At 41.5% G+C, this 25463-nt stretch overlaps 1 protein-coding gene across 2 annotated transcripts in view; it reads right to left on the reverse strand.

Moving 5' to 3' along the window:
• The window catches only part of SPON1 (spondin 1), a 251520-nt gene that overhangs the window by 128705 nt on the left and 97352 nt on the right, over positions 1-25463 (reverse strand). For both annotated transcript variants that reach the window (XR_013361993.1, XM_077866396.1), the window contains exons 4-5: positions 16754-16827; positions 11731-11853 (exon numbers count right to left, since the gene is read on the reverse strand). Coding sequence is in view for 1 of the 2 variants with exons in the window: in XM_077866396.1 (XP_077722522.1) it covers positions 11731-11853; positions 16754-16827 (197 nt within the window). In the remaining variant the exon portion in view is untranslated. The remainder of the gene's footprint in view (positions 1-11730; positions 11854-16753; positions 16828-25463) is intronic.

A 25463-nucleotide genomic window follows, 5' to 3' on the forward strand; every position in this document is an offset into this window, starting at 1 on the left:
ATCACATGGATATGCAGAGATTGAAAGGTTCCAAGATGTTCTGGGGGGGATTTGACTCATAACTTTTAATTTAATCAATCAACTCAGCGGTATAGTAAAGAGATTACAACCATCCTCCTCCCTGATCACAGGCAATCGGCTTTACTGCAGGGCAGCCCTTACTAATCCTTTTTACTAAAAATAAGGCAGGGCTGCTTGTGCTGTGATTTCCTATATCCTTTGTCCTGTTATGTGTTTGTTCTTTCGCTCTGAATTTAACTGAGGCTAGGAAAAAGCTGCAAGTATTTCTTTGTACTCATGCTTCACTTCCAGCCCCGAACAGTAGAGTTCTTGCAAATTGGGAGGGAAGTTTGCCAGGACTATAGTGCCTGGCGCAGACCTTCGCAGAAACTCCACTTGTGATTATAAATAGTTGCCCTTTCTCGGCATAAACAATTCTTAAGGGTATATTTTTCAACTCGTTGTTTGGAAAACTTAAGTACATGAATGCCATTAGCTATAGCAGAGTTGTATGTGCAAATTCCTGGGTAACCATACATAATGCTGTGGTTGAATGGACTTTGTATATTCCCTCTCCTTCAGTTTCATCAAGCTTTTCAGAGTTTAGAATATTTTCATGCAAAGGGAAAATCAAATCTTTATTATTAATGTATGCGTTGGAATCACAGCATAGGTACTGGCAAACAGGTTTGAAGGAAATACTGCATGAAAAATGCATGGGTTGGTGTCATACTTAAATGTTAATTACATCCATTTTGTCAGGGGAACTGGTGGCATTAGAACTTACATAATTACTGATCCATGACTTGCCAATGAATCCTCCTTCTCAAATCGGTGGCCATTTAAGCTACATGAATGAGATGCAGGAACCATGTGCTCTTTGAATTGCCAATCCGTAGGAGTAAGTGGCAAATAAGTCATCAATAAATTAGTTTACCCCTATCGTTGGTAATAAGACTTAACAGATACAAGGACAGTAATACTTTACATAATATACCATATTTAATGGCCAATCCAGGGCAGGCATATCTTACTTAAGAAAGAGTATGCTTGAGAAATAGTTCGAGGACTTCCAGGAGGGAGGTAGCACAAGAGGCTGGAACCTTCCAATTTTGAGTCCTATTTAAATGCCAATAGAAGAGTCTGAGGCAAAGGTTTTAGAAACAGCAGTCATAATTATCACCCAAGGGAAAATGGGTAAAAGGGGGAGAAATTATTTTGAACTTTTAAAAATGTTTGGCAGTATAAGAACTCTGAATTAAGAAGTTGGATGCAGCGTGAGGTGGGGTGGGGACGTGGAAGCAGTAAACCGTGGAATGAAATGAGAATAAAAACAGAAGTTGGAGAAGAGTTGCAATCCATTTTTTATATATACCTATTTCGGGAGAGCTCATTATGGGAGGAAGGAGTGGGCAGGCACAAACAATGATAACACGGGTCCAGTATGGGACTGGATGCTATAGAAAACTAACCAGAGAAAGAAAAATGAACTAGGGGAAAATATGCAGAGCACGAAGAGAGATATGAAAAGATGGGAAAGAAGATGGCTCTGGAGGATGGAGCACCCTGGCCAAGCACTGAGCTCCTGCAGAAACAGAAGGAATAAACAGGAATAAGCTGACATGTTGTCTGCACACAGTAGATGCTCTGAATAGGTCTGTAGGATGACTGGACAGACAACAAACAACAACAACCAATCAAAGATTGGGGGAAAAAAACCAGAGGACTGTGAAGAATAATGTCACCAATAATAAAATAGCTGAAGGTATAAATAACACTCTATTTAAAGTCTCATTTAGAATAACAGGCATCATCAACTATTTTAACTGCAGGAGAAAAAGAAAGCACTCTGTATGGAGCTAGGTTATAGATTCCATGTAAAGGAATATAAATCATAAGTGAATAAGGATGAAGTTTTTTATTCACTATAATGGAAAACCACGGACAAACCATAGTCAGAGGAAAAAAACTGTATAATTTGGGCTTTTACCCCAAGTACAAAGACTTGCACAGAATTTCAGTCTTAAGAAATTCAATCACCCACCAGTGGACAAGTGTTGGATCCCAACTTTATTTCAAAAAGAAACTTGATCTTAAAAGAGCTGAAAAAAAAAATGATGCTGTTAAAAATAGTAAGAAATTCTGAATCAGTACATCTTTTTTGAAGAGGTAGTAAGTAAATAAGAACAATAACAGAAGAATTGATGGGAGTTGGGAATGAGGAGAATTGTTCAAATAAAAGTAGATAAAAAGAAATGAACTGAGTAGTAAGTAAAGTCAATGGAGAATGGGAGTAAGAAAAGAGTTGAGAAAAGCAAAAACCAGCAAAGTTTTCTCATAAGAGTGAATCAGAAGATGCTATCTTAAGAAGATAGGAGTGTATTGATAAAATACAAGTAATATCCTGGTTGTATGTTTTAAATTGATAACTAATTGAATTAAAAGAAGACTGTTGCCAAATGAAATAAAAAAATAGCAAAACCAAAACCAAATAAATACTTGTTGCCTATGTAATACCAAAGAAAATCCAGAAAAAAGAAAACAAATGAACTATAACAATAGAGAGGTAAAAAGTAGAATGGGAGGTTCTACTGCATAGAACTGAGGTTAAAATAAGTGTAAATTTAAATAGTCATGTTGAGAAATAAAACAGAATAAACAAATAAAAAAACTGAAACAAACAACAAAAAAAGAAAAACACAAAAGCACTTCCAATTGGATTAATGCAATACTTTACTGGAAAATCTTTAAAAGGTGTAGAAAGCCTAAAAATAAGAAAAAATATATTTAAGAAATACTAAAAGGAGAAATTAATTAAAGCGAAGAAACAGCAGGTAGGGTTTCTTTCAGACATGATTGAATTTAAGGCAAAAGTTAGTAAAACCAGCTAATTATGTCACTTATGTGATGTTGAAAGTCAGAGTTCATCATGAGGATATAATGATATTATGCTATAAGTTCCAAAGACATCGTGACAAATGGAGAACAATCTGTTAAACATCAAGGAGAAATGATAAGTTCACAGTTTTAGAGCAAGGTGTTAATACCCTTGAAGGTGTTATCAGAATATGAAAAGTCAGGAAGAAATGATAAGTAGAGCCTTAAAAAATGGAAAAACTCTCTGTAATATAACAGTAAGTATAGATATTGCAAAGAATTAAATGGATTGAACGCAGTAAACAAAAAACCCTGCGAGTTTATTGCTGGTTCCTGATGAGATAGTGAATTAGCGCCCACGCCTCACTCCTCTGAGTTCAGCCCTGGGAAAGTTCAGAGACACAGACCATGGAACTACCAGACATTGAAATAAACATGAGATCAAAGGCTGTCCTAGGAAAGAACCAATGTGAATGTGTATCGGGGAGAGGGAGGGATGGTAGACAACAAAGGAATCTGAGAGCACGCTAACGGTCTTGTTTTGTTCAGGGGAAGACAAATGTTGAAATGTTTATGAAATCAATACAGATAAATCAACATTAAGTATGTGTTCTAAATTAGGGCAACCACCACAAGCACAACAGCAACATGAATCCAATAATGTCTAACCCAGCAGAGGAAAATTTAATGCAGGCGACGGAGAGAAAAGAAGTGGTTAAAAGAAGAAGAAGAAGAAGAAACAAACAGAAGTATAATCAGCAAATACAAAACAAGATGGCGGAAAGACGAAATGGCGGTAGTCATATGTGGGGTAAATGAAACGTGACACAAAGCAAGTAAAGCCAGAGGGGCTCTCAATGTCGGGCCAAGGATGCTCCTGTGCCACCAAGTAAATCACATCTCTCTCAGCACCTGAGGTGGAATAAGAGAAAAGGCTTTCTTGAGTAAACATGTATGAGGCCATGAAAAAAACCAGCAAAACAAGTTCCGTACATACAAAAAAGCAGAAATGTCCCATTACGAGCTCTCTTACCCAAACATGAGAAAGAAACTTCAGTGAAAAAGTGATGAGAAAGAAACCTGACCAGCACATGGAGACGACAAGAGCGGAGCTGCTCTGTCTCACCCCATCTCCAGGCTGAGCAAGAAGGGTCCCTCCTCAGAATTTATAACTGCGAGCTCGAAACTTAACATTGCCCCATTGTGTTGCAGCTTTTGTGTTGTTCTAAAGAGGTCTGATGCTTTGTTTGTCCATTTGCCTGTTTTTCTGGATGCTTTTCGTGTTGTCTGTAGCCCCGTTATTCTAAAATTTCACGATGGCATGCTTTATCTCATTTATCGTCCTGAACACCCGGTTCCTGAGGCCGTTCCTGCGTTTCTGTGCAATTGGTTGGCTTGGTTCTTACGCACCACCCTCTCTGCAAGTACGTGGGATTCTTCTTTCTTGACTCTGCTGAGAGTGGCCACCAGTCCAGCTCCCCAGATTTGGGCAATATCCCTTGTATGCTGTGGCCCTCTTTCCTTTTTTTGTCTTTGTGGGTTTTTCTTCATCTAGTGTTACCTTCATGGGATGTGAGGAAAGATCAGAGATGAATGTTTGCATTCAACCTGCCATGTTTAACTGGAAGACCATCAACTGACTTTCCTTCCCCACTCCCAGCACATAAAACAGGGAGTTGTTGTTGCCGCGAGACTTCCCAGAGAGATGGAGGGAAGAGAGGAGCAAAAGGGGAAAGAAGCGATTTGATCCTTTCTCTTTTTGCACCGTCTTTCACTGAAACTGTATCATGACACGTGTTCTTGGTACCAAACTCTAATCCTCGGTGACACTACTCTATTCATACTCAGCCTGGCGGTGGCACCACTGGGGAGGCGCTGAGGGACACAGTGACTCAGCGTGGAGAGGGATTTATCTCCCTGTCATGGCAGGAAGGAGTGGGATTATTGTTTGTTGAATGTTTCCTTTTGTTTCCGAAGTTAGGTTGAGAGAAGAGGCCCAGGGTCTACCTGTGACTCATCCCCGGTCTAGGCATGGGGCTGCAGAAACCCACAGACTGTCTTATCAGAAACAGAGAGAAACTGAGCAAGCTAAATATTACAAAGCTAACAATTCTTCCAAAATGTAATGCAATCCTGTTTAAAATTCTGACAGAATTTGATAAAATGGTTTCACGATCACTTGCAAAAATAGAGAGACAATAATATTGAGGAGTATTTTAAGAAGCAGGAGTACTTGTCAGCTTTGATGCATCTCTCGTCACTCCTCCGCATCCAACCCATGACAGACTCTACCTCTGGAAGATACCTCAAGTCCATCCATTCACACGGTCACCACTACCTCAGGCCGAGCTGGCACCATCACTGTGGTATCCTCCTCACCGACCTTCCCAGGGACCGCCGGCACCATCCAACCTGTTCCCCACTTAGCAGCCACACGAGGCCCTCTCTCCTGCCTCACCCTCTTCAGGGGCTTCTCATTGTTTATCTCCCTCTACCCTCTTCCTTGCTCATTCTGGAACTGCTTCCCGTTCACTCATCCCACATTACTTATTTAGAGGCTTTCCGTGTACCAGACCATGAGCTAGGCCCTGAGGAGATAATGAGCAAAGTCAGACTTGACTCCTGTCAGCGCCCTCGTGGCTTTAGAGGCACACACAATAAGCACCCGAAGAAGATTCGAGTATGCTAGTAATTAAACCGATGCCAATTTAAAATAGCGAGATTAATTTTTTTATGACCATTAATTGGTAAAACCCGAATTGAAAACACTAAGTTAAATGCCGAGGAGGCCGGGAGAAGGAGACCTATTTATTCACCATTGGTAACATGGTGAATTGATACAAACATTTTGGAGAAGAATCTGGCAAAATGCCCTCAAGAGCCAATAAAAAGTGCATATCCTTTGATGGGGCCATCTTACTCTTGGGAAATTATTTCAAGGAAATGATTCAAAGGGAGGAGGAAGGGTGGAAGAAGACCTTACTACAAAGCTTTTTTTTTTTTTTTTTTTTTTTTTTAATTGTGGGGCGCCTGGGTGGCTCAGTTGGTGAAGCGGCCAACTCTTGATTTTGGCTCAGGGTCCTGAGATGGAGTCCTGCGTTGGGCTCCCTGCTCAGTGGGGAGTCTGGTTGTCCCCCTCCCTCTGTCCCTACCCCCGGGCTCATGCTCTCTCTCTCATATGAATAAATAAAATATTTTAAAAAGCCCAAAACAACTAAGGCGCCTGGGTGGCCCAGTGGTTGAGTGTCTGCCTTCGGCTCCAGTCATGATCCCTGGGTCCTGGGATTAGGTCCCACACCAGGCTCCCTGCTAAGGGGGGACGTCTGCTTCTCCTTCTCTCTCTCTCTCCCCCCCTCTCCCCACCACTCATGCTCTCTCTCTGAAATAAATAAATAAATACGCAAACAAACAAAATCTTAAAAACAACAACCACCACCTAGGAGCTGTGTTTAGAGTAAGTGAGCAAAGAGACTCAGCATCTAATAGGCAACTCCCAATCCCCTGGCAAAGATGGAACGTGTCTCCAAGTTCTGGGACATCCTTCTGTGGTGAACCTGCCTGGTCACCATGTTCCTATAAAAGACACATGCTCCTGGACCGCTGCTAGGCACTGAAGAGCCTTAAGACACTGGGGAAGCTTGCCTGCACTTCTCCTAACACTCCAGGGTTCCGGATCTCTGTTCAGGCCCAGTGAGCCCAGACCTTCTCTTTCTGACTTCTAAGTCAGGCTCTCTGCAGAGGAAATCTTTGTACCAAGGGGCAAAGCTGTTTGGAATTTAGTATTAGCCGAGTCCACATTGGTACTGCAGATGCTTACAAGATGCTTTGTGTATAAGACATTTAATTTCACTGCAGAGGAGAGAAGACTGCCTTGTGGTAGCCCCCAGCAGAAGGCAGAAGGGAGTCAAGAGATCTGAGCTTTGATTTTTGTTTCTGAAACTCTCTGGCTATGTGATCCGAGCCCTTAGCTTTATGCCTCCAGGTTTTTTCACTTATAAAATTAGGAGGTAAAACTTGCACGATTTCTAGAAATCACCCAGTTGGGGAGGTTTTAAAAGGACTTCACTATTTCCTGACGGCCAGCAGAGATTTGTGGCATTACAAAGGAGAGGGGACGTCAAGTCAGTTGGGTTGTCCCCTCGCCTTCCTGATTTCAGCACACCTAGCCTCTCCCAGGAAGGGGGTGTGTCATGGATGCAGAGTACTCTGTTCTTTAAGATAGAGAACCCCAGAAACCGCATTTGGAACAAACAATCTTGTATAGTGGTTGAGAAGAGCCCCCTGTAGATGTGGGCCCCACAAGAAAGGACAGAAGGCACAAGGGTGTAGCCTGATCCGGTTGTAGAACTCAATGAAAATTCTCCAGGGCAAGTCACTCAAAGAGAACCGAAGGACAGACCCCTTCAAGTGCCATCCTGTTCTATGGCTGAAGTACTCAAAGTGTGGTCTACAGACCTCAGGGGACCCTGAGGCCCTTGCAGGGGATCTGTGAGGTGAAAACTATTTTCATAATAATACTAAGATGTTTGCCTTTTGCAACATGTTGACATTCACCCTGATGGTGCAAAAGCAGTCCTGAGTGAACCTGCTGTCACTTAGTGCCCATCAAAGCAATGGCCTTGAACTGTGTCAGCAGTCAGCGTGATCCTCACTGCCAGGAACCTCAGTAAACAATTCAAAGGGTCAGTTTCACTTAAGAATGTTTTTGATGAAACAATCAAAATTATTAATGTCATGTATTAATCTCTGTACCTCTAAGTACACATATTTCTTCTATTATGTGTGACTAACAGGGAAGCACGCATAAAGCACTTCTGTATATACTTGGGTGGGATGATTGTCTTGAGTAAATGCTCTTGTGCCTTTGTTGGAGGGGCAAGCTGGACGGATACTTTTATTTTCATAAACATTATTTTTACTTGAAAGAACCAATGACAGACAAATTATGGTTATTCAGACTAGAAAATGTGGCAGACGTTTTCTCAAAAATGAAGTGAGCCTGTCATTTCAAAGAAAACAACGGACAGTATTTGTTGCCAATGATACAGTTCAAGCTTTCAAGCGAAAATAATTTGGGGGAAGTTTGTTACAATGATTTTGATAGCTTCCCAATGCTTAAACGCTTTTCTGAGGAGAGTGGAAGCAATATTAATGAATGTGATTTTTGATAGTATATGATGAAATGTCTCAACATCTGGACCATCTGTAGAACTTGGTAAACCAATGTTTTCCAAATAACCAATGTCTGATGTTACAAAATCATTCATCTGTAAAAGATCCACTCAAAGTGCAATGCATTTTAATGTAACAGAGTACAAGTTCACTGATATGGTTTCATGTTCTAGGCTGTAATTGTCCTTTGAGAGACTACCCTTTGTAGAGTTTTGGTATATAGTATCCAAGACGATTATCTGTAATTAATGAAAAAGTTATTAAAATATTCTTCCCTTTTCCAGTTACACATTTCAACCAAAAAAACATACCACAACAGGTTGAATGCAGAGGCAAATATGAGAATCTAGGTGTCTTCTAATTAGGCCAGATATTGAAGAGATTTGCAAAAAAATGTAAAACAATGATGCTCTTCCACTAAATTTCTTTTTTTAGACAATAGTTATTTTCATAAAATATGTCAACATGTAATGAGTTTCTTATTGCTAATTCATTATGTTACCTTTAAAATTAATAGGAAGTATTTTTAAATTTGTTTTAATTTTTGATATGTTGAATTTTTTAAATTTTTTTTAAAATTTTTTTTAAAATTTTTATTTATTTATGATAGTCACACACACACACACACAGAGAGAGAGGGAGAGAGAGAGAGGCAGAGACATAGGCAGAGGGAGAAGCAGGCTCCATGTACTGGGAGCCCGACGTGGGATTCGATCCTGGGTCTCCAGGATCACGCGCTGGGCCAAAGGCAGGCGCTAAACCGCTGTGCCACCCAGGGATCCCTGATATGTTGAATTTTGATAGACACAATCCCTATAAGCAAAAGGATCCTGGAGTTCTCAATAATTTTTAAGCATGTAAAAAGCATCTTGAAATGAACAAGCTTGAGAATTGCTGTTCTGAGATCCTTATGGACGAAGTGGTGTTTGGGACGAGCAACAAATAAAGGGAAGTGGGGTCTTGACATTTATCAGTTTGCACTATGGTCGGGAAGCATCATGGCTTAATTAGGCTTCCAGGCAAGAGTTGGTTATCAAGACAAAATCATCCCTGGAGCAGCAAAAGGAAAGTCATCTATTACTGAAGATTAGTAGAAATCACTTTTGTCAGCATCGAATTTTCAAAGTCCTAATTAGAGGGATCCCTGGGTGGCGCAGCGGTTTGGCGCCTGCCTTTGGCCCAGGGCGCGATCCTGGAGACCCGGGATCGAATCCCACGTCGGGCTCCCGGTGCATGGAGCCTGCTTCTCCCTCTGCCTGTGTCTCTGCCTCATTCTCTCTCTCTCTCTGTGACTATCACAAATAAAAAAAAAAAAAAAAAAAAAAAAAGAGTCCTAATTAGACCCTCTCCACGCTCTTCTGATTGGCTCCAATCCTCTGGGTGTACAAGTCTACCCTTTTCTCCTCTTTTTTTTTTTTTAAATTTTTATTTATTTATGATAGTCACACACACACGCACAGAGAGAGAGAGAGAGAGAGAGAGAGGCAGAGACATAGGCAGAGGGAGAAGCAGGCTCCATGCACGGGGAGCCCGATGTGGGATTCGATCCCGGGTCTCCAGGATCGCGCCCTGGGCCAAAGGCAGGTGCCAAACCGCTGCGCCACCCAGGGATCCCTACCCTTTTCCTCTCTAAGGAAGGTCTGGCCTACAATCCTGCATCAGTATTGGCCACAGTGACTAGATGGGAGCTAGAAATCTGCCTCCCAGGCCTCAGGGAATGCTACTTTGAGTTCACCAATCAGAACACAGTACTTGGGAAGGCACCAGGTACTTCCAAGGCACAAAGAATGAAGACGAGCATGTCATGGCTTTTGTCCTGGGGGACTGGTCTGTCTGATAGAGAAGAAAGACTCCTTAAGAAATAATTACAATCTGATGTGATAAACACTCCTCTGGACATAGTGACCAAACTTTTCCAACCCCAAATCAAGACACACTGACCTCTAACAATGGAACAATCCTAGGGGATCTAGAACACATATCTGCTTTAGTTCATAAGAAATTCCCAACCATTCCACAGAAATTCTCTATAGATCTGTACTTGATTTGGCCTAAAGACCTAGAAACAATGGTCTGTACGCTTTTTTTTTTTTTTTCTACAAATTCTAGGGAATAACAGCATCAGAAAAGAAAAGAGCAAGAAGCTCCTTAGGATTATGAAAGATGAGTAATGGGCCCCTAACATTTTATTTCCTCTGGGTTAGTGGACCGGAGGCAGTAGAGGAAATTTTTTTCCATCATGCTAGTTCCAAGTGGTTTCTCACCCCTCCCCCTGCCCCCAGCAGGCAGAGAGTCCAGCTTTGCTCACACAGGTCTCCCACACCAGCTGAAGCAGATCAAGTTGAATCCCAGAGTGAGAAGAATGAACTAGTAAGAAGTTTCTAAGATCCCAAGTCTTGATTACATGTGGGTAATATTAAACAATAGGGCTCTTGATCTGCCAAGTCCCCACTGGGTGGGCTGCTTGGGGACTGTGGAGGCTCTGGTCTGGACCAGGTCTTCTTCAGCCCCAACCACATACATTTGCTCCCTCTTTTTGGGGGACCGAATCAAATCCCACTTTTTAATCTCTTTCTCCCACTTCCATTAGTCTTTCCCAGCTGTGGCAACTCCAAATGAAATGAGCAAGAATAAAACAGGCAATGAACAGAAAAATCATGCTCAGTGCCACACACCAACATCCTGCCACCCACAGCTAGAGAGAATGAGTGTCACTGGATCTTAAAGGCAGTCCAGTTGAAAGGCAGGGCAAGGAGCCTAACAAACCCCTTTTCAAATCTTGGATCTACTACTAACTTATATCTGACGAGGGGGCAAATCATGATGCCTCTCTGATATTCAGTGAGCTCATCCACATACACTGGTTATTCTGAGCATCAAATGACATAACATATGCAAAAACGCGTGGCACGCAGTAGGTCCACTATTCATTGTTAGAATTTTCACATTTTTGAGTGTGATTATTTGATTAGTGTCTGTCTCTCCACAAATCTCTGAGTTGTATGAGGATATGGGTTGTGCCTTTTTTTGTTCACTATTATATTGCTAGAGCTTAGTACGGTGCCTGGCACATGCTAGGCATTTGTTGAGACAATGGTATATGCTAAGAGGGAGTTGGTAGGGTCCTGATTAAGGATCTACTCCAAAATAGCAAGTGGGAAGTCTCCTAACAACTCCCATGGATTGGTATTGGCTATCTGGAGCATGGGGTCAACATGAAGGATTCTAAGGTGGTATCTGGAATCAGTAGGGAAAGGGCATGCAGACAGATTACCAACATTATGGTTGAGGATGTTGAATCTTTGTTGACCTTGAAATGTGGATTGAAGAGTAGATCCCCTTTACCAGCTATTTCCAGCACAGACAGATCTATTGTATAATTCAGGGATAGAGCCGTTTTAAGGGGACTGAGGTTACCAAATGCTTGACCCAAAGATAAGCAGCATGACCTTAGGAATATTTTTTAAAATCACAGATTAGAACAACACTATGCAACGAAGCTGAAAGTAGACCTGTCTTATATCTGCTAGTCTTGATGAATTCACTTCCTGGGAATGTGCATTTCATGAGTCAGCTGGTAAAAGCAAATAGACCTGACACACTTCGGCTGGTGTATCCCACAACCAGACAGAAGTTCACCACCCGCCTTCCCCCAATCCATGAAGTAGCTCCTCTACTCACGAGGGTAATCCTTTGGGTGCGTCTTCTCGGACCAATTCCCGTAGAATGTGAGTCTGTACTTGGCAGTTCCACAAGCACAGCAGTCTAAGATTGGTTTGTCAGTCACCCCGTCAAACATGGAATCTGGAACAGTCAGGGAAATCACTAAGTTAGGAAACAGATGTGGCTCAAGTGCCATCTTGGTCTTGTCTTGTCCTTGCTTGGGAAAAGAAGATGAGGTACAGTTTTCACTGACTGACACCACCCAGAACCAGGTCAGTACTGTGGCTCTAAAGGATTTTTATATACCTCTAAGTATGGTAATTATATTCCGCAAATAAAAAAGACTCAGAACTCTTGCTCTAACAATGTGAGGAGACCAGAGGGACCAATAAGGCTGAATATTTGGGAACCCAGGAATAAAATTTACTCCATTATCCTTTTTTTTTCCCACAATAGGATTTTTCCACTAAATTTTAGAGGAATATGCATGTGTGTGTTTTCTCTAAGAAATGTTCTCTAGGGCCAAATTGCTAGGACCGGGAGAAGCAGCTTTGCAGAGGAGCAGTGAGAACAGTAGACATAAAGGACTGCTGAAAATTATTTTTAAAAATGCATATATAAAAAACGCATATATAGTCACATCCCTCCTTATCAAGCTTTCAGAGACTTGGGAGGAATGGGGGTTTAGGACAATGTTGGTAAGTTCAGGTTTACTTCTGAGCACAGGAGCAGCCAGGAAAACCTTAACAAGATTCCCTCTCTGCCCCCATTTTTATCTGCAAATAGCTGATAAGTGGGGAAAGAGAGATTACATGAATAAATTCAGTATTTCCGATTGTCAAGCCCACATCCCTAACTGTGCCTTGTTGCATTCAGTCTGTTCTGCTTCCTGCAAGACGAAAACAATGCCTCCAGATGCAACTTGCTTCAGTTGCTTTTTCTTTGGTTTCTCTAGTGGTATTAACATAAAGGTTCTTTTTTCTTTTTTTTTTTTTTGGCAAGCTGGACATTTATTCTTAAATATGATATAAAGAGCAATGACAGTGTAAAAATCTTTTGGGGTGTCAGGAAGGGCATTTTACAAGTCTTCCTTGTGGAAATCACCGGGTTCCTCTGGTTTGAACAAGCAAATTCAGTGAGGGGTAGAAATGAATTCTGCATTCCAGGATGGAGACAAAAGTACGAACTATGGTAATAATCACTACATTGTAGAGAGTCCTTGTATGTGCTAATCTCTTTCCACACGTTGTCTCATTTAACCCCAGCAACCGCAGGAGGTAAATACTTCTGTTAACACCATTTTGCAGATCAGTAAATGGAGGTAATTAGGTAACCAGTCCAAGGCCACAGGGTTAGTGGGTATTGAAAGTAGAACTGGAGCTCAGGTTTTTTTGAGTCCAGAGCCCATACTCTTAATCTTTGTGCTATATTACTCCAGGAAAGACCTTAGGCTGGATAGGTCTGCATAGACACCAGTGAGAGAAATTTATGTGTGTACGTGTGTGTTTCCCTTTATGCTTTTCCAAGTGAAGGATGGTGCATTTAAGAAATGACCTCCCTGTATAGCTCCAGGATTTCTAAACAGCACCAAAGAAGAGACTCTGAAACCACCCAAAATAGAAATCATTGTTTGGCTATTTTTTTGTACACTTGGAAGAGGCCAGCACATTGCCTGGGCTTAGGAGCAGGCCCTCTGTGGCTTAATGCACATGAAACCCAGGTATGATTCCTGCATGAGCCACTTTGATAGTTAAGGGACAAGCCCTCCTGAATATATTTCAGAAAAGGTAGTGTAAATTAGTAACTCCTAAAGGTTATTTTTTTCCCCTTGATATTTCCATTATTATCATTATGGCTGACTAGGTTATAAAAGAACTAAATCAGTTTTGAAAACGAGATTCCAAGCTAAGAGATACACGTTGGGGTTTCAGTTGTAGCTCCCAGGTGCTGTTCAATGAAGGAGCAGTCTCTCAAAAAACCAAAATAAGGCAAATTGGTTGGGGCACCTGGGTGGCTCAACAGTTGAGTCTGCCTTCGGCCCAGGGCATGATCCTGGGGTTCTGGGGTGGAGTCTCACATCAGACTCCCCACATGGAGCCTGCTTCTCCCCCTGCCTATGTCTCTGCCTCTCTCATAAATAAATAAATAAAATCTTTTTTTTTTTTTTTTTAAAGGCAAATTGGTAGCTTTGCCTTCTCAAAAGGGCTTTCAGATATAGGTAGTAAACGTAAAGGTGTATCCAGGAGTTCAGGGGAATACATTCCATAGGAAAGTTAACTTCCGTTTAAAGAATAAGTTTGAAACTAAAAACAGACATGCTGTTTCCTCTGAGGAAAAGCCCATTGAAAATGAACCAGGTTTTCAAAGGGTGGTGATGAAAGAGAGGGAATGCACCCCTCTTCTGCTAACCTCGGCAGGGACCTGCCTAATATGGGGTGACTTCTGTGCTGATCTCTTGAGCTGCTCCCTCTCTCATTTCTACTCTCCATCCATCAGCTTCTTTCTTTTCAGCTCTCCCCTTAATCTTCCTTTTCTCCTTACCCCTTCTCTTCCACATTTTCCTCCCTTCTCTGCGTTTCCTATCTCCCTTCATCTGTAACATGGTATTAAAGTGAGCATGTGCACGCTTTGTGTTTATTAGGGGTCACCTTTTTGAATATTTTATGTTTCTCTGTTCCTAATTGTAAGTAGCTTAATGTTTTATGTTTCTTTTAAAAAATGATGGTCATTGCCTTTTATCTTTGCAGTTGTGAATTTTTCCCCTATGGATGAACGGCTTCAACGGAGAAAAAAAATCCTAGATCCCAGTTTCTTTCTCCCCTTCCCTGATAGATTTGATTTGACTCACCAAGGAACCAAAGAATGTAAAGACCTAGAGATAATTAAGCAGGCATACACATTTAAGAGAACTCCCTTTGCTCTCTGCTTACAAATTAAAGGCTTTCTTAATGTGATCTGCTTTGTTAATTGTGGGATGTCCTCATGGGTCTGCTGTCTCTGGGGATTGTCTCCAATAGCAGGTAATGATCCTTCAGCTCAGGTCCTGCAGGTCCTTTCTTTTGTCCACAAAGTTGCTGTTGGAAAAGTCTTTTTGTACATATGCATGTTTAGTCATTTTGATAGGATCTGTGCTTCAGAAGCGATACCCAATAGAGACTTGCATGCCATTTGGTTGAACCTTCAACTGCAAAATTTCACATATTTCTGTGGCTTCACACAACATTAGGGCTGAGGCTTTGGCAAGTGCACTTTAGTTAAAGGATTGCTGTCCATATATGGGGTGACAGCAAAGTATTTCCTAAGAACCCTCAAATCTGGGAAATAAGATTGTCTTCTGAATGTCAAACTAACAAAACCATACCACAGTGGCTGTGATTAGCCACTCGTGGGTGTAGACCAAGAGGGGGCTTATGAATGTGTGATCCAGAACACTTCAACTCTGACTGGTAGTACCGTGGTGTCATCTCATGGAGACAAGGCAGGAATGGGACTGTACTTTAGAAACAAAAGGTCTCAACAGTTAAGATGTTCTCTGCTTGGAAAAAGGTTGAGTAAACTTGTTGACAATTAAATATGAAAAGGAAAACCCCCGAAGCCATGTGTGGTAATGTCTACCTGGAAGCTGACCAGGGACCTGGTCCATAGGTTCCAACTCTCTGGCCCCTATGATGGGTATGACCCTAATGCAGGGCATCCAATTCTCTCCCTCTGCTCTTCTCATGCTTTCCAAGCCATCTTCCACATACGACCCAGTTTCTGCTCTTGCTCATCCAGAGGGAGCTATGCTTTGGTACACTTTGATCTACCAAAGGTAACAATGAATTGAAACGAAGTCCCTTCAACAGAAAGGCCATAGTTAAGAGCACTGGCTCCTGGGTCCAAACCCTGCTCTTGACCACTACCTGCATGAGGCTAAGTGAGCTTTTAAAACTTCCCATGTCTCTGACTTCTCATCTACAAAATAGGGATGATCGAATAGGGTTCACCATATAGGGTTGTTGAGCAAAGCAATGCCTAGCATATAGCAAGCCCTCAAAAAATATTAGCTATTATTATTATTTTCCCAGAAGACCTTTATGAACCTTCTTTTTCATAGTAGCTTATGATTTGCTAGGATTGGTGATTATTTCTTTCAAAATGGTAATCGCTCTAAATGTGAAAAAAATTCTGCAAAAATGAATAGAAATTAGACAGGATGTATAATTGTAGAACATTTTCTATTTTTACTTAGTTCTCTAATGATTTGTAAACACATTCAGATGTTTAAGGTCTTAATTTTTTATAATAGGTTGATAAACAAGCGTTCGGATACAGATAACAATAGCTAACACATATATATATATATATATATATATATATATATATATATATATATAGCATTTACAATGTGCTGAGGAGGCGCTGTACTATTTTATACATATATTAAGTCACGTAGCTGGGAAAAGCAGAGGGGGAATTCAAACCCAGGCTGTCAGTCTACTTGATCTCCATGAGCTTTGTTAGAATGCCTTCAACCCAAGGAGAGGGCATCAATAAGCTTGCAAATCCAAGGATCGTGTCCTTGAAATGTGGTAAAATCATAAGGTCAATGCTCCCTTGGCAATCCCACCTCCCACTTGCCTTTCTTGGAGAAAATCCACCCCCCCCCCCCAATGTTGCATAGGTGCCACACAAGTTCTACAGGCGATTATTCCAGAGAACCATCACAGACATCTTAAAGGTACACAATTGTGCATTTCTTAATTAAGTCCTGTGAATTATTCCAAGGAACCTCTTTAGAATAATCACTGTTTCGCAAAAATAAGAAGACGACACCACTATAAGGTACATTATCTCCTACCCAGGGAATCAAGCTGAGTAATTAGAGCTTAAGGCGGATCCAATTATCCACCGCACACAGCCAGATTAAAAATCAGTGCTACGTGAGGAAGCAGAACCAGGAGAAGCTCAGAAAGCCCAGTCACCTAATTCCTGCCCCTGGCTGGTCGGACTAACTGAGCCACCTTCGTTTATCTGGCCCTCCTCCACCTGCAGTTCTTACCTTGTTCACAAAGTTTCTTGGTCAGAGAGCCCTCATCTTGAAAATAAATGATGCGTTTCTGTACGATGCTGGCCCTGTGGGGAAAGAAGACATGAGCACAGTGGTGAGGAGAGCCAATCTGAGAGTTGTCAGATCATGACCTGGCCACCGATGGCTGTGCAGCTTTGGGTGAATCACTCCAACTCTCTGTGCCTCAGTTAGTTCATTGAAAAACTGGCATTAATCAGAATGTATACCTCATGGGATAGCTCTGAGAACTAAATAAAAAAAAATGTATGTCAAGAGCACAGCATGTACTTAGAAACCACTCAATAAATATTAGTTATTGTGCTGTCAGTGGTGGTGCTAATATAATAATAGAAAGTGAAGGTAAGAAAGTGAACTAACGGCATTTTCAGTAACTTTTCTCAATGGCTCATTTTATTCCAGTTTTGTATCAAATGATTGAAGCCATTTATAGATCAACCAAATTCAAATCAGAAAAGCATGTCAAGTCCTCTTCCTGAAGGAGAAAAAAAAAGAATTTAAAAATATATTTTGATTTGTTCTGAAAATGTCATTCTCTATCTTTCCTGAAAGTCTAGACGAAACTGTCTCCTACATTCTGAACAAAGACAATTTCAGCTGTTATATCTCTCTCTTAAACATGTCAAATATGGGATCTTGGAATCTGGAAGGAATATTTGGATGTCGAAAAATTGCTTCTGGCCAGCACACATTTTCCCTTTAATTGAGGACTGCAGACATACTCTTTTAACCCACTCTGCTGTGTATTTTCAGCTGGCCTCGCAGATGTTGAACCCTGAAACTTGGCATTCCTGTAATGTGAAGTCTACAACACTTAACAATGAAACGGTACCAGTGGATTTCGAGCCCTTTCTATTGATTTTCTTCAGCAACACTACTCAATCAAAAGGTAATTTTTACTTTGATTTGCCCTACTTCACAGAGAAAGGGATCCCTTGGCTCCATTACAGCTAAACACACTAAAGGAGTGTTAGACTCACATGACCTGCCCTGGGTCATGTGACTGCAGATTCAGCCCTGGGCCCATGTGTGCCTGGCTCTGCAGAGTCCGGAAGCGATTTTCTCGACAGTGTGGGTCTAGGCCAAGATTACTTTCCAAAGAAACATCTACTCTACCCCCAGTCTTGCACAAAAGAATAAAATTCAGACCAGCCTGCAGATGTCTTTTATAGTCTTTCCTTACCCAAGAGAGACGAGATGTTGAAATAAATGAATGAAATATGCTTTTCGTGTCTGCAAAGCTACTTTGATCATTGATCCATTCTGTTGACCATCAAGCAGAAAGTTTCCTCCGGCCAAGAAAACCCTCTTGAGAACGCTCATCCCAAAGCCAAATAACAAAGCCTTTTGTTAGTTGGAGCATCCCATTATCTACCCTTCAGAGTGTTCCCCACCAAGCAGTGCTTCAGAGACCGCTGCAGAGGGTGAGGAGAAGTGCTTGTGGGAAGAAGCCCAAGCTTGGCATTCATCTTTCCAACCAAAGCAGCTTCCTCCCTCACTTGTCTTCCTGTTGTATTTATTGGTATATTTTTTCTTTTTTTCAAGATTTTATTTATTTATTCATGAGAGACTCACAGAGAGAGAGAGGCAGAGACACAGGTAGAGAGAGAGAAGCAGGCTCCATGCAGGGAGCCCGATGTGGGACTTGATCCAGGGACTCCAGGATCATGCTCTGAGCTGAAGGCAGACACTTAACTGCTGAGCCACCCAGGCATCCCTATTGGTATATTTTCAACCAACAGTTGTGGTGGCCTCCTTCGTGGCCAGATGCTGGCCAGGGACACCATAAGGAACAAGTCAGATGGGGCTCCTTTCCATTCTCAAAGTGGACAGCTTAGGGGGGAAAAAGCACCAAACAGCTAAATCCGCAGCTAATCATTTAACAAGGCAGTGATTAAGTGCTGAATAGAGATGTCCCCAGGATATGGGAGACTATAACACAGGGGGTCCCAACCCAGCCATGAAAGACTCTCCCCCAGAAAAGAAGGCTTAGACTGGAAAGAGTAGGAGCTTACTAGGGCAGGTGGGAGGGAGAAACAAGGGAGAGGACATCCTTTCAAGATCCTTGAGGTGGGAAGGTCATGGCTCACTGCAGCACTGACCAGTGGTTAAGTCAGGGAGGTGGTGTGAGATGAGATGGGGCGGTGCACAAGGCTACATCACCCTGAGTCTGCAGAGAGATGGCATTTTAAATCAAGCTTGATGAGATATCTTTGATAAGTGCATCTTGAGGAATGAGATAATCAGATTTGCTCTTTTAAAAAGAGCACTTTGAAGGGGTGGGGTGCCTGGGTGGCTTAGTTGGTTAAGTGTCTGACTCTCAATTTTGGCTCCGGTCATGATCTCAGGGTTGTGAGACTAAGCCCCATGTTGGCTCTGTGCTGGGCATGGAGCTTGCTTAAGATTCTCTTTTTCTCTCTCCCTCTGCCCCTCTCCTCCTTCTAAAAAAAGGTAAATTAAAAAAATAAAAATAAAAAAAGCCCTTGGGCCACACAGTAAAAATAAGTTGGTGTGTAGTTGCAGTGCAGAGTTCCAGGAAAATTAAGTTTTACTTCAATAAAATTCTCTTGGAGTGCTTGGGTAGCCCAGTTGGTTGGGCATCTGACTCCTGATCTCAGCTCAGGTCTTGATCTCAAGGTTATGAGTCCAAGCCCCACATGAGACTCTATGATGGGCATGGAGCCTACTTAAAACAAAGTAAAACAAAAAACAAAACAAACAAAACTCTCTTGCTAAAGTGTTTTGAAACCTCCTGATCTTTAAGATAAAATACAAAATGACCATTATATTCAAGGCTTTTCATAAATTTTTTTCCAAATGCCCATCTGGCTTCATTTGCCCCCATTTTAAGCCATGTCCCAGGGTTCCAAAGTTTGAGAAGTTTATTCCCTTATGTGAACACCTCTTCTACTCTACTATGGCCTTGTTGGTGCTGTTTCCTCTCCCAGAATCTCCCCAAACTTGACTTTGCTAGCATCTGTAACAATACTCTGAATTTTCTTCCTCCTGTTGTGAAAGAGAACAATGGAAAAGCCCATGATCAGGCTTAGAAAAATTAAATCACCCCAAATTTTCACAAGTATAATTGTAAAATATTGAGGGGGCAGAGATAGAAAACATGTATCTCCTATAAAATGTTTTCATTTCCTTCATGCCTTGTTTTATGAAGTCTTTGATGGCTTACTCTCTCTTTTTGATAATAGTTGTAAGTTCTGAGCCCTTCCTATGTGTTGGTCACTGTGCTAGGGAGGCCCTTTATGTACATTACCTTATATATCTTATGTTTTACATATATTACAGCTCCTCAAACTCCTTCCTCATCCAAAACCCTTGGGTTCGATGCATTGTTGAATTCAGAGTTTTCAGATATTAGAAAGTTAAGACGATAATATACCATTAACATCCCCGTAATCAAACCTATCAATATTCTGCAGCAAAATGTAAGAATATTAATAGTAAGATAGTAAATAACAACTTTAAATAGCTTCCTGTCAGTTTAGATCAACTTTAGCAAACTTGTCAGAATGCTTTTATTTTTAGAAGGATTAAGATGAGGGTTTGCAGCTGTTTTCCCCTTTACAGGTGATGATGGCCTAGAATGGGGGGCGGAGAGAGTGCCGGTAACTAACACGCCCAAGGTTTTGAGATTTCCCCTGTCTACCTACAAAGCTAATGGCCTGTCCTGTGCCCAGCGTGGTTATAGGGATTAAAGATGATCACATATAAAAAGTATAACTGGCCTGTGAGGTAAGTGTTATGAAATGTAACCTCAAGTTGATTTTCCTTGGATCCATTTTAGCATCTCATGGAACCTACGATGAAGAACTGAGACTTTGGTGGGTCTCCCTGGAGCCTGGGTCATGATCATCTGAAGCTTTCCATGAAGACTGAGCATATATCTCCATACTCATGCTTGGCCAAACCTCTGGATCATGCCCTTTGGATTTCAAACTCTATGCAGATCAAATGTGGGATACAAGGCTTGTTCTGATCTGACTTCATCTTAACGTAATCCCACCTGAGCACTCTGTCCAAACCATACCCTATATTTCCCATCCCAATCTCTGCCCCTGGGCTTCTGTCCATGGGACTCCTTCTGTCCTTTTCTGTGACTCCTCAACACACTTATGAGCATACCACACACACACACACACACACACACGCTTTTCAGTTACCCAGAACTCATACCCACTAAGATTGGTTTCTTGACTGGCTGCTGTGTTGGGTGCTCTTCATATGAGAGACGCAGCCTCTTGGGTTTCTCCCACCATAGCACTTTAATAACCTGTACTGTAACTGCCTATTTACTTTTCTGTCTCCTGTGCTAGCTTATAAGCTTCTTGAGAACAGAAGCTGTATCTTACTTCTATTGATGTTGACGTTAGTATTGATGTAGTACCAGGATTCAAGGAGAAGGATAGAGTTTGGGGAAAAGAAGAGAATTTAAGATTGAGTGGTCTGTAGGACATGATGGTGGTCTATCTAGTGGGTAATTAGATATAGGGACCTGTAATTCAGGAGGGATGTGAGGGGTGGGGATCAGGGGCATGTGAGTCACTGGAGCAGAAGTAAGAGGTGAAGCTTCTGAAGCAGCTGATGTCACCCAGGGAAAGTGAACAGAGTAAGAAGAGAGTCAGGTTGAACCCAGAACTCTGGAGAAGATCAACATTCACCTACAGATATGCCACCAGAGGCCGAAGTTTGGTATGCTTGGTTGCAGAAGATGTTTCTTTTTATTCCTCATTTGGTCAACCCCTGAGAAAATTTATATTCCGAGAAAATGCATTTCATTTTGAGTCTGTTCCCATCAAAAGCATAAAACTCAGCTGAGATTTATAAATCATCTTATAGTTCAGAAAAATAATAGCTTTACAAGATGAGAAAGCTGTTAGTAAGAATTCCCTTAGCATTTCAAAATGACAAATTTCTCCCATTCTGTGTTGCAGTTTGGCAGTCCCGTTGCATAGCATTTATACACTGATACACTGAATGCTCTCTTATCATGAGAGAGCGTGTTAAGGAAATCTAAATTAAATTTCTCAGTATGTTAGCTTCTCAAACTTTGGAATATTGAGGTTCTAAACAACTTACTAATCATTTTGAAAGTTGTCTTTTAAACTGAAAGTGGTGGAAACATTTCTAGAAATGCTATCCTGGATCTCTGAGGTGCTTGACCCCTTTCTGTCTGAAGGGTTTATTTATTCATTTGCTATCATTTTTCCTTGGGGAATTTTCCTGTTGGGATAAAGTTAAGAGTTTGTGAAATTGTGGGTATGCTGTCTAGGGCTAGGCGGGGACCCCTGCTCTCACCAAAAATGGACAGGGAGACATCAGCAACTAAAGGCCTTGGGAGAAATCAAGCCAGGAAAGGACTTAAAAATTCAAATTGGATCCTCAGCAGCGGGGTCACTGCTGTGTAGAGATAATTCATGTAAGGTCCTTACTACGTGTGTGTTGCATGAAGTCAATATTCACTATCTGGTAGCCATTCTCCTTACTGTTGTTATTTTTTTTTTTCCTTACTGTTGTTAAATCACCATCTCCTACAAAGTGCCTGGCACATAAAAATACTTAATAAACAGTAGCTATTATTATGATTAACACTGGGTCTGTTCTGTCTCCTTGGCTTGTGGAGAGAGGAGTGAGGGTCTACCTTGGTCAGCTGCTTCAGGCAGAGATAATGGCCAAAATGAAGCTCAGGTTTGTGGTCTCTAGACTGATTTTGTCAACCCTTGTCCCAAGTCCAGTAAAGTCCCTGTTACTCAACATTTCTTGGGGTGCTTTAAAAACTTTGTCTCTGATCTCAGGGACGATTTTTCCTGGAAGTGGTCCAGTTTATAACCAGTAACATCACTTCCTCCTACCAATGAAAGAACAACTCTGGGAGCACCCAGAAATAAAACAGTAGAGTCACAGTGATGGTAATATCATCAGAAGCTGAGGCTACCTGCCTTATTTTACTTCACAAGGATGCCAAGTACTAATGTGACCATGGTCTTATGTCAAACAACAAATATTTACTGAGACTGGGTGCATTCCATGATTCAAATTCTTTCCATTTTTTTAAAATATGGCTTAAGGTGGATGTCGGAACACAACACTGTGTCCAGGAGTTAACAGGCACCCTGATAGCCCATCAAAATGACCCATGGGAGAAGAAAAAGTGAAAGCTTATCTGCAGGGCTCTGTCTACAACACGCATGAGAACTCCCTGGCTGCCCAACAGTAAATTCATAACCTGTGTTTGAGGTCACAAAGCTAGAGACTCAGAGACTGGTATAGTCATTTGCCATTACTGCAAAGAAGCAATGCTAGTAATGCTGTGAGATTATTCCTGCTTAATTATCAATCATTCATAAAACATTTACCGAGGGCTTGTTTTATATCAGACACTTTGCTAGGAGCTGAAAATTCAAAGATGAATAAGAGACAGTGCCTTCCAGTAAGGAGATCCTAGTCCAGTGGGAGAAAGAGAGACAGAAAAAGGAAACAGAAAATCAATGTTGAGCGAGATGATGGAGGAGCCATGGGACGCAGAAGAGCAGTGACTAACTTGGCCTTGGCAAAGCTCCAACAGGAGGCAATGGTGGCAGCACTGAAGGTTTGAATTAAGATAGGTCAGTGGAAGTAGAGAGTCTGAGACACACGTTGTAGGAAAATTTATCAGGATTGGGTAACTTATAGGACCTAGAGAAGAAAGAGGAGGTTGAGTATAAGACATTTCATTTGTTTTTTGTTTATTTAACAATAAAACACCCAAGTCCTTCATAAATGTTAACTCATTTTATCATCCCAACAACCACATGAAGTAGGCACTACCATTATCCCTGTTTTACAGATGAGACAACTGTCAGAGGGTGGTAGGTGAAAGGACAGCCCAAATAGAAACCCTGGAGACTAGAGGGAGAGATGGTGGTGCCAAGCACTGAAACAAAAGGCAGAAGGGACATGGAGAAACTTTTTTTTTTTTAATTTTTGGAATTTGTATTGCAATCATTGCAAATCCACATCTAGTTTTAAGAAAAAATACAGAGAAATTGTACACTTTGTCTAATTTTCCTCAGTGGTAACATTATGTAAAAGTTCAGTCTGTAGAATTTACAGTGAGGATACTGACATTGGTACCATCCATCAGGCTTCAGTCTGGTAACAAAATGGTACATAATAGGGTTAGATGAGGCCTAGATGATGCCATCCTAAAGAAGGTGTGCCTATGACAAGCTGCCACACTCTAAGAACTTTCTTAAATGACTCTCAGAACACATGGTATGTTAGAAACCCAACTGGAGAGTCATCTACAGGAGATATGGTGATTCAGGAGTAGCAGGCCTTTTCTGGCTGGGATGAGGTAGGGATAGAGCTGGAGTTGGAGGCATTATTGGTAGGAATGAGGTCCATAAGAATAACTTCTTGGGAAGATGCTACAGAAGCGGAGTCTGTAACCAGGGACAGGCACTTTGCAGCACCTACAGCTGCAGACCAGAAAGAAAGAGCCCCTTGGCAGGTCCACTAAACATGGTCCTTCTATACCTAAACCGGGTTACCAGCTCTGCACAGTGCTGCATGTACACACAGCTTATGTCATGACCAGAATCTGGCTGAGAGGCCGGTTCAGTTCTTAACAAGACTACAATCCATTCCCAACCTTGTATGACGATCATCGGATTTCTCAAGCTCTTGGTTCACTTCATTGAACATAACTATGTCTATAATTTTCACAAAAACTAGAGAAAAAGTATTTTTAAACACTCAGTTTGTTTCTTCTCAGAACGACCCCATGACCTTGCAGATAAAGAGTTTATCATGGTTCCATTTTTCTCTTATTATTGTCCAATTTCAGACCTAATCTTTATCATACAGCTTGTTAACACTATTACGCCAGCACTTTACATTTTACCTTCCCAAAATCCAATGGGAAATTAAGACTGAGGAATTGATTTTCATAAGAGAGATGTGAGAAGAAAAGAATAAAACTAGATTATGCTTTAAAAGAGCTAATTTAGATAGGAGAGGCATTCAAACCAGACAGGCATTCATTTACCTGTGTTTTGTTTATCAGAGTCGGTGCCACAGAGCTGTGTGAGGAAGTAAAGGTGCAAAGATGAATAAGGCCTACGTGATATCAAATAGTCAACAGCCTGAGAGAGAGACATACTTAGTCTGCGGAATCAGAATCCCACATACCGAGTCCTGGAGTCCACCTAGCACCCATGCCTTCCGTCTTCCATGATTTCATAACCCGGATTTTTGGGGGGGTGGTACCAGACAAGCCAGTCATGATCGTCCTCTTCTCACTGTCCCAGTCTTCCTTGCATCTGGGGAATGGGCACACATGCCCCCACGTGGCTTCAGTATCAGAAGGGGAGATTTGCAGGATGGAGGGGAGACGGTCTGAGAAAGTTTTGCTCTCCAGGTAAAAAAAAATTAATGACCTACTTGCCTGTCCCGGTTTTTTCTTTTTTTTTTTCTAGCCATGACTATAAACACAACGTGTGAAACAAAGCAGCCATTCTGTGACCATGAGGAAAAAAACAAGAAAAAAAGCAGAGACACTGGCCCTGACATTGTTTCATTACTGAAACAATATAAGCAGTTACCTACCTCTGGCCTTTCTGTTACATTAAAAAAAAAAAAAAAAAAAAAAAGAAACCCAAAAACCAATCCTCTATTTATTGAAGTTATC

This window comes from Canis aureus, chromosome 23, assembly GCF_053574225.1.
Source record: "Canis aureus isolate CA01 chromosome 23, VMU_Caureus_v.1.0, whole genome shotgun sequence".
Classification (NCBI taxonomy): domain Eukaryota; kingdom Metazoa; phylum Chordata; class Mammalia; order Carnivora; family Canidae; genus Canis; species Canis aureus.